Source organism: Lupinus angustifolius, chromosome LG14 (genome assembly GCF_001865875.1).
Source record: "Lupinus angustifolius cultivar Tanjil chromosome LG14, LupAngTanjil_v1.0, whole genome shotgun sequence".
Taxonomy (NCBI): domain Eukaryota; kingdom Viridiplantae; phylum Streptophyta; class Magnoliopsida; order Fabales; family Fabaceae; genus Lupinus; species Lupinus angustifolius.
The window spans coordinates 6,331,407-6,341,698 of record NC_032022.1 but is presented as its reverse complement, the minus strand read 5'-3'; the positions used below and the strand labels follow the sequence as shown (position 1 = coordinate 6,341,698).

Sequence of the window (10,292 nt, the reverse complement as noted above, 5' to 3'; positions counted from 1 at the left end):
ACTATAAATTCTGAGTGTGTAAAATTATCAATATTATAAAAAAAAAACTATTGATGTTTAGAGCTATCGCCCAACTTAAAATAAATAAAAATGATAAAATCTCAACAACAACAACCAAACTTTAATCTCACCCATTAATCTTTAACATGGTTCAAAGAATAATACAATGCACTACCATAAATAATGTTCATATATCATTAATCAATACATATTTCTTAATTATTTTGCCTTCTTAGTCTTCATTTTCTCTAGAAATTTGACTAATTTCTATTTGATCTATTATCTTATTAGGCTTTTATTGGTCTCCTCCACATATGTCCAAATCACATAATATACAATTTAACATCTTTCTACAATAGGAGATAGTACGACTTTCTCCCTACATTCATTTTTATCTTACCTTGCCTAGTGTGTTCATTCATTCAACAGAATCTCATATATGTTATATGATGTTTATTTTGTTGTTCACATTTTACCTACCAACATTTTGGTCCTATACAACATTCAGTCTTAAATTAAATAAAATGTGTAAATGTCTGTTCTCATTGTACCTCACAAGGACCATAACAAATATATTTATCATGTTGGAGCTTTTAGGTGTCTTAAAGTTGCTGTGTTGCCTGGGTTTGTAGCCCTCCATATTACCAAAAAATAAGATAATTATGATGTTCTTTATCTCCAAATCCATTCTTGCTTCTAAAGAATATCATGTAAACAAATAAAACCAAAAGCCAAGATAGCAACATTACTAACTTCCAATACTAAATCTTTTCACATAAATGAAAATATCCCTGCCCACTTTATATTGTAAGGAACAATGATAAAAGGTTAAAAAATTAGAAAAAAGAGACATAAATATCTCCTTTTGTTACATATATCAAGCTCATGACCTCTAGAGCATCACTTATAACTACTTTGACAGTTCTTAAAAGATACATTTTAGCTTGAAGGTGAACCATTTGCATCTTCTCAAAGGATCGATTTCCGTGGACTAGGAGTTTGCTTTAACATGATCTCCTTCCTAATTGCTCCTTGGCTGCTTTCCCCTCTCAATTCGCTTATTCGAGGACTACGAATCCCGCGCGATAATTGTGGGCTATAAGCAGGCCTTATATCTCCAAACGAAGTTGGTGTTGAACTTGTTGTTCTGGGGTTTTGAGTGCGACGAATCTCGCCACGACTCCTAGTAATAATTTCATCAAGAATTTCCCCACCAGTGATATTGAGTGTTGTTGCCTGACTGTGTAGATCCTGCCAGGTATATAGACATTAAACTGCGAGCAAGAGCTTTGACAGATATATGTAATATAACTATGGTGATAATGGTCGAAAACCAATTTGGTTCAAGCAACTTACTTCAAAGGACATGTTGAAAGCATTGGCAGGAGCTTCCTCATATGCTGCAGCATCCAACTCTTGAAGATGAGCTCCTTTGAAAAACTTCGGAAGAATATATTGTCGTATCGGTACAAGAAGCATGATTAACAATGGGAAAAGGACCCCAGCAATTGGTATCCAAGTTATGCCAAAGCAGAGAAGCAAGTATGTTGTCTGGAATATGGTAAACATCGCAACCGCTTTGAAGGGAACGGACTCAACGAAGTTGCCATGGTATTCCTCCAGAAGTCTAGAAAAGCATGAAAAAAAATAAGGGTAATCATCTTCAACTGCTTAAAATGTAATGCTAATGCAAAATGCGCATGCCAATAAACAAAGATATATGGTAATGTTAACAGGGATTTAATGAATAGTTGTAAATGCATATGCAGTTACCAACTTAGCATCAAGAAACCTTGACGAAGAAAATAAGATATAAAAAGATGGTTGAATTCTAAAAAAAATGATGCATGCTCTTTATGCAGTAGAATTAGGAAGCTGACAAAGGAACGTTTGGACACATTAAATCCATGAGTCAGAACTATGGCAATGATTAATCTACTAGGAGCATAAATATACTTGTATCTTCGACTCGGAGCAGTAAAAAGGTACAATATTCTCTCCCAAAACTGATTTCCAGGCAAGCTTTCAATTGCCATGAAGGCAAAGTAACCCCAAAGCACTGAAGTAGGTATCTTCTTCAGAATAGGCATAGCACCAACACAAGCTGCAACCATTAATGCCTGCAGTAGATTGCTGAGGCGCTGCTCTTTAACTTCAACTGGCAAAAGTTCATCAACATCGTTATTCACGTCGAAGACAATCTCATCAACCGGGGCGTCAATGTATCCATGACTTGAAGCCAGTTGAATGGTAGATTCCTTCAGTTCTTTCAGTCCCTGCTTGATGACCAAAAGAAAGGATAAAGGAGAAAAAAATTTCACAAATTTGAAATCAATGGAGTCTGCATATCATAGGATAACATTTACCAGAGTAGATGGCATTTGGTGAACCAATGGAGTCTGCATTTCATCATATGCATCTTTCATGCTTTGGTAAAAATGGCTCAGGTTCATATTTCTCCGCATGCTTTTTCGTGCAGTAGATACAAGCTTGTTCCGCAAAAGCTATTTCAAAGAAAAAACCAATATCCATGATAGTCAAATGGCTTATCTATAAATAGACAAGATTTAAGAAAAATGGGTGATAACAGTTTATTGATCGGGGTCCGGGGAAAGGAATAATAGATAGGATGAACAAGAGTGAAGTAATTCTTCATTAGTAGAATGCATAAGCAGATGAGAAGAAATTAAATTAAAAAATAAAATCCAAGATAGTTATGATCACTCAACTGAAGTTCTGAATGAATTGTAAGTCATTGTGCTATAACATATTCAAAGGTTAGTAAAATGATATTACCTGATGTTTTAGGGTAGCTAAGCTTTTCGTATGCATTGGAGATTGTGGAATCACACCATTGGAGGGAGGGATTCCAATAAGCCCACACAATAAGGTCTGACCAGCAATAGGAACAAAAATTTATAAGGAAAGTGTTTGCTAGATACAGTAAAAATAGGTTATCCATTACCGTTAACCGATATTGCAATCGAATGTCCAAGTACTTCAAAGAAAATATGTACCAAAAAGCCCAAAAGAAGCAGGTCATAATGATAAGATGAGGGTTTTCTTAGATTGAACTCCTTCTGCTGTGCAAGTTGTGATGCAACACTGTGATCAAAATAGTAAAGCACAGCAATCATAGTTGCTGGTATAAATGCTCCAATAATATATAAGGTGGGTACATTCAACATTTCCTGCAAAATACAACAAAAATTAACAATGAGCCGTGTTGATTTTCAGGGGAAAAAGCGAGAATGTTGATTTTCAGGGGGAAAAGCGAGAATGTTGCTTTCCATATAGTGACATTAACCATTGTATTCTAAGAGAATAACATATACACATTAAATAATCATGGCCACCTTGATAACAGTCCAATTAGAGTATGCACCAGGAGACCATGGATTTGGACTGAAAAGCCGCCTCGGGATTCCCCTTGGAACCTGATTGGATGGTATGTAAGACACAGCGGTCCACACGAGAATCAATAGAGGGACTCCATAATCAGCTATAAATCCCCTTAGCCAACCTAATATAACCATATTTTAGAACAATGAAATTGGAAGAACGGAAACAAACTGCAGAACTAGAATCCGAGGACATGAAAATGATTTATTGAAGTGGAAGGTCGTCTCAGAAGTAATGATCAATACCTGTCCCATAACGCCAGGCTCTAGCCTTGCGGCTTTGTAGTCCAGTAAAAAGAAGGCAAAATGACAAAACCAAGGCGAACATTCCATTGCCAAACAGCCAGGAGGGTTGGAGCGCAATTGGGTTGGTATTTTCGTTGTGGGTCTTGGGTACACTAAACTCTTCAACAAGACCCTTTAAAATCGAGATCATTAACATTATTTTAATCCGAAGTTCTATTTTAGATAATTCTGAATGGAAGGTTCCTATTTGTGAACAACATATACCAACTTGAAGATCACTCATGAAAAATGATTCTTGGTTCATGCATACTCACCTTTATAGCTTGCTGCATAAAGAGCATTGCAATTAGCAAACCAAATAGTTCACCAGCAATGCGTGTGAATCTGTTGATTATGGAGCATGCACCAAGAACGGCCAGCAAGAAAAGCAACAAGGAAGTCCAAACACACACCCTAAAACAAAATAATAGAGGTGAAGGTAACTTCACTTCACCAGTAATTCCCTTTAAAATTAATCACTCAGAACTCGAAAAAAATACCATCCAGTCCAAGGAAGAAATAGTTTGGGTCCCAAATCCTTTTGATCCTTTGCAAAGTCGTACAGGAATGTATACATCAGAACTGTTGGCTCGGCTACACCAAGTATGAGGAGAGGTTGTCCTCCAATGATGGAGTGGATAATACCGCAGAGTGCTGTTGATGCAAGAGTATGCACAGCAGTGAGAGTTCCGTCTGTATAATATAACCAATAAACCATTTCTTAGCAAACAATGTATGAAATAACAAATGGGCACACGACCATAAAATTATTGTACCGGTACTGCTCTCCAGTTGCTCCCCAAAAGAGATAACCGGAATTGCTGAAGCAAAAAATATGTATGTAGTTGGTGCAAGGATCCTATATAACACAAATATCAAAATTAAATTAAACCATTAACAAAATTTATATGCAATAGATATGATAAAACCATGAAGCAGCTATATAACTTAATATCAAGATCAGCAAATTCATATCACAAACCTGATACCAGCTTGAATTCCACTAGTCCAATCTTGTTTATAGCACAGAATTCTTGCTTTAAGATCATTTTTTATCCCACGAAAGGGAACAAATGTTTCTTCCATGTAACTTTTGGAATACCAAGGAATAATAGCGAACTTAAGTTTTGGTTTATAATTTGAAGATTCTGACTCACTTCAAGGGAGGTCTGGAGGTAAAATATTGATTAAAGCTGCATATGTGAAAATATCTATAAAAGTACGAGCAGGGAGACCAGAAGCCTACGTATCATCGTAATGAATAAAGCAAGAAGGTATGCACTATAATCATTTCTTTGATTTGTTGTAGTATAACATCAGGCCATTTGATAAAAAAAATGAATGAATCCGTTTGACAAATTCCCATTTCAAAGAATCTATGAAGAACTCTTTGGATATACAGTTATGACTGACAATGAACTAGTTAGTAATTTAAATTTTGACTACATATCCAAGCTAAACTCAGAGTATCAAAGACGTTTTTTTAAATAGTTATAACAAGAAGAATAGGCACTCTCCACAACGCTAAAGATGAAGACTAGCATTGAGCCATGTCAAAGCCTAGATTGAAAACCACACCTTCCATATGTTATCAAGAGAAGCTAATGTTACACCCAGAAACAACACAGTATAAGTAGATTGGCATCATTCCAGCTATTAACTTTGAACAAATTAATGAAAAACCATTATCATAACCTGCATTTGCTATAATTTAGAAGCACTTGAGAATAATGGGCATTAACAACAAAACAGAAGGGTAAAAAATGAGGCAGATAGACTAACGGGATTCCATGCTTATAACCATGATGCTGTATATGGTCTTGAAAAAGCAAGCAAAAGGGTAATTTAATCTAAAGCCAAAATTACATTTTTCATCAAGGATTAACGAGATTGCATAACTGAAACCATGGTTCTAAATGGTTTAAGTTTATAACACTTTTGAGGATTTGGGCATTAATAGAAAAAGCAAGGAAAAGGGTACCTCAATATAAAGTGAAAATTGCATTTTTCGGCAAGGACTAACGAGATTTCATGTTTCTAAATGGTTTAAAACACTTTCGAGGATTCTGTTATTAATTGAAAAAGGCAAAAGGGTATCTTAATTTAAAGTTAAAATTACATTTTTCTGCAAGAAATCTGAGAAAAGGAAGAAGAAAAACAAGAGTGGAGCAGACCAAAGAAGAGATTGCAGTTAAGTTTTAACTGAGACACGGAAAAAGTGTACACTCAAGTCCAAAAAGGCAACGAGAAAGAACCAATAGACAGAGATATCAAAGAAGAACAAACAAACATATACTGCAATCAGAGGGTATTTTTGTGTGAGAGTGCTAGCTAGAATGAGTGAACTATGGTTTATATAAAGGGTTACTATAATCGTTCATTTGTATTTATTGTATTAGTTATATTTAAAAGAAGTTACGTGGTTTTAAAAGAATTTAATGGTACAGATTTTAAAATATTATTAGATAAAAAAATATTATAAATAATGAAAGTAATTTGATTCTTTCATTCCGCTCGGTACTGCACCAGTTTAAATAAGGGTTGAGGCAGAAATATTAGAATTTAGAAAGACTAATATCAATAACTAACTGGTGAAATGATTGTGACATAGACAGATAAAGGGCAGTAAGACACGGATGAGAAACAAGTGGTTGCCGTAACCGTTTAAGAAAATGAGACTTGCGTGTTTGGTTTGTAATTATTTTAAGCTGATATTTTGTAACTTTGTTATTAAAGCACAACAAAAAATAAGGCTTTGTGGCTCTTTCTTTGAAAATGGTTGAAAAGTAGTAGATTAAAAATAAAAAAGTTAAGATTAAAAATCAAAAAGTTAAGATTAAAAATTTATGATTGTTAAGTTATGATTGAATTGGAAATGTTTAAAAAATTTAATTGATCATCTTATATTAGCATAAAATAATGTATGATTATTCAGTGAAATGAAGAGAATTAGATGTGATATAAAAAGAAAATGATATAAAGTTGATCTAGAATTACTAAATTGAATGAACACACCATTGAGTTTGGCATGTCATCGCCTACTAGCATGTTTAAGACCACACACTGATTTCTATAATTTGCACACAAGTCTAGAGGGATTAACCTTCAATCCAAGGAACCTTCATATACACTTCCTTATGTAAATCCATATGTATGAAGGTTGTATTAACATCCAATTGTTGCAATGCCTATGATTGAGAGAGACTAAGGACAATATCACTTCAGTTGTAGTCATCTTAACCATGAGGCTAAGTGTATCTATATAATATATGTCCTATGTTTGAATAAACCCTTTTGTAACTAGTCTAGCCTTATATCTCGCCATGGATCCATATGCTTCATGCTTAACTTTGAATATCCACTTACAACCTATAACTTTCATATTGTGTGGGAGACTAGTAAGAGCCCAAGTATCACTCTACTCTAAAGCACTTAAGTCCTTTTGAGTGACTTGTCTCCAAAATTATCTTTAATAGAATCATTGTACTGATAGGGTTCATCAACATAAGAAATGGCAAATGAGAAATATTTGAGTTGTGGACATATGACCATAAGATAGACTTTGAGATGTGGGGATATTTGACTAGTGAAGGTGATGGAAAGGGTGAGACTCTTGTGGAGGGTAATGTATAATGATAATTTTACAAGTATTCAGGTTTGTGTTTGACTCTAGTAGACTACTATCGAATAGAATTGGGTGCATTTGACTCACTAGCACTATGAATAGGATCGGGTGAAGATGGAGAAGATGACATGGAAGTCGACTCATGTGTATGTGAGGATTGGTTCTCTATAATGGGATCAGGAACAAAAGGGGTAAGCACAAGCTCCTCATTGTTAGGATTTGAAATAGAATCAATGAAACTATCCTCAAAAGGATCACTAAGATTGTAGCTGCTACTAGACACTAGGAAAGAGACAATGGAAGTGAGAGTTTGTGTGGATGATAGATTGTTGGTAGTAAGAAAGGGGAAAACATGCATAAAAGAGCACATGTATGGACAAGAAAATTTCATGAGTAATGACATCAAGTAGAATGTAGCCTTTGACTCATTGTTTGAATCCTAAAAATATACATTTTCTAGATTTGTGATCTAACTTGGTTCTTTGAGAAGTTAAAGTAGAAGTATAACTCAAATAACCAAATACTCTTAAACTTGATACATCTCGTAAATGACCATAGAGAATATTGTAAGACAATTTTTGAGACAAATAAGGAGTAGGTTATCTATTGATTAAATAAATGGAATGAGATACTGCAAAATTCCAGAAACAATGTGGAACGTGAGGTTGAAAAATAAGTGTTCTGGCTAGCCCTAAGATATGTAAATATTTTCTTTCTACTATACATTCTATTGAGTTATCTCAACACATGATGTTTGATACGTAATGCCTTGTGTGACATAGAACTAACTCAAACATATTAACATATGCATATGAACTAACTCAAACATATGCAAAGATTTAGACACACTTTTATTGCAAGGTAATCTCTTATGTTCTTCTAAATGGAAAATATGACAAAGATCATTAGTTTTATTGCATTTAATGAAAGGGAAAAGCTTTTGCTTTATAAGAATTGGATGATATAAGAACTGAATGATATGGAAAATATGCCCTAACCTACTATACTAGTGATTACAATCATATTCCGTAAAAAAAATTGATACTACTACGACAAGAACTAAATGATATAGTAAGAAGAATTTTATAGAAACACACTCACTACATAGAGCCCAGTCTTGATCTAAGCTATGCTAACCATCTTAAATGAGAGGAGCTCCATGATATGGCAAACATTATCCTCAAAGATTAGTTTAGAGGGAGTTGTGTAGATTAACTTGGAAACATAGATAAAATCATAATAAAAAGATTGAATGTACAAGACATTAGTTAGATACAATCTATCAAAAAACATAATAGTGCCTAATATGGTTGTATACACTAGACTCTCATTTGGGAAAGTAATAAAAATTGGTTAAATCTGATTGAAAGTATGAAAACTAGACAAAGCATAACATACACGATCAGTAACCCCTATGTCTAGCATCCAATCTTTGGCTTGAGATCTTGATGTATGCTTAAGATTGGGACTATGAGGGATAATACTCAATTGACTAACAACATGTTACTCAAAACAGAGTAGCATATTACTTGGAGCAGAGTATTAGATTACCTTACTGGACAAAAGGGTCTAGTAATCGATTAATGAGGTGGGTAATCGATTACTAAGTGGACATTAAGGGCGTGTAACCGATTAACATGAGCCAATAACATTAGTTTGAGGTGGAAGTGTGTTTTCGAAGTTATACTCAACCAGTACATACCAAAAGAACCAATGTGATTCCAAGGATTTCATACCTTTCTGTAATGGACTTTGGAATCCCTCTAAACTCTATATAGAATCCTAAGTTTTTGAAGATAACAACATACTTTTGCGACAAATTTCACTTGAAAATCTATCACATGTTTTTCAGAAAAAGTTGAAGATAAATTCTGCATTTTAATATTTTTCTGAAAACAAGAGCTTAATGTGATATTAACTTTTAAGTGTTCTTGAAAATGATTCAAACATTATTGAGTTCGATGTAGTAATCCTTAGCCATTCATAAATTCTTCTTATACTATATCAAATCAAAGAGCCACCATAGGTTTTTGTGAGGGATGTGCTTTCTTGTGTGAATTGAGTGTTCTAGGAGAGAGTCTTGTTCCAAGACTTGCAAGAAACTCAATTACATGGTGAAAATCCAATGAATCAGAAAAGGGGTTAGACATAGCCTTCAGTTGAAGAAGGTGAACCAATATACATCTTGTTGTGAATCTCTCTAGTCTTTACCCTTACCCCTTTTACTTTTCTACAACTATTGTTCTACAAGTTTTTTCTTGTGTTTAAAATTCATAATTCTCATTAAGAAGAGATATTATTGTTGAAATGATGAATATGTAAGGCTTATATTTGACCATGAAGGATATAGTAGTGTAAAGCTATGAAGAAACAAAGAACCTTGGACATCCACGACCGAACCGCTTAGTCGAGCAAGTTTTTGATTTCCTTGCAATTTTCCTTTTTGAATAAGTTGTTCTAAATCTTTCTAGGCTAAAAAACCACATTTTTGTATGGTGTACGTGACCTTTTAAAGGTTCACCTCTTTCTTTTTCAAAGGTCTTAGTGGGGGGACAAGGCATTTATTCCTTTCTTAGAATTCACATTTTCATTAATAGGGTTGACTTATTGTCTAGTTTGACTACCTATAATGTACTATATACTTCTAAGTTAATAGAGCATGACTAACTTGTTTAGAGCTTTGCTTAGAGCATAATGTGAGAGTGATTCTCATAGATTCCTAGTTGAAATAAGAACTTATCAAAATATCTTTCTCTTGTGGTGTTCTAAGGGCTTATCACTCTAGGTGAGTGTGGCTCCCCTTATCATCATCTCTTGTAGATCATATTTCTCATCATTCTATCATTTCATTGTTTTCGTTTTCCTTCATAGCATTAGTTTTAAATCACTAGAAAATTATTTGGTTGTTGTTTTTCTTCATGAATTTCGACCTCCACTAGAGTATAAACAATTAACCTTTAGTTTTTCATATGAATCCATCA

At 34.1% G+C, this 10,292-nt stretch overlaps 1 protein-coding gene across 1 annotated transcript; it reads right to left on the bottom strand.

The window, feature by feature from the left end:
- Window positions 712–5,998, bottom strand: LOC109327138 (probable boron transporter 2). The gene is made up of 12 exons (XM_019560187.1): window positions 4,669–5,998; window positions 4,463–4,545; window positions 4,187–4,379; window positions 3,962–4,100; window positions 3,648–3,819; window positions 3,357–3,523; window positions 3,018–3,191; window positions 2,797–2,892; window positions 2,367–2,504; window positions 1,957–2,276; window positions 1,357–1,627; window positions 712–1,251 (listed from the first exon to the last, which is right to left on the bottom strand). The coding sequence occupies exons 1-12, from the start codon at window positions 4,770–4,772 to the stop codon at window positions 970–972; spliced, it is 2,139 nt and encodes a 712-aa protein (XP_019415732.1). The 5' UTR covers window positions 4,773–5,998; the 3' UTR covers window positions 712–969.

Bases quoted from the DNA above. Each gene is read 5' to 3' on its own strand.
- LOC109327138 (XM_019560187.1), bottom strand. From the start codon at position 4,772: ATGGAAGAAACATTTGTTCCCTTTCGTGGGATAAAAAATGATCTTAAA. The intron at 2,277-2,366 runs GTAAATGTTATC...GTCATCAAGCAG, and splicing joins ACCAAATGCCATCTACTCTG to GGACTGAAAGAACTGAAGGA. The intron at 1,628-1,956 runs GTATATTTATGC...ATGCTTTTCTAG, and splicing joins GCTCCGAGTCGAAGATACAA to ACTTCTGGAGGAATACCATG.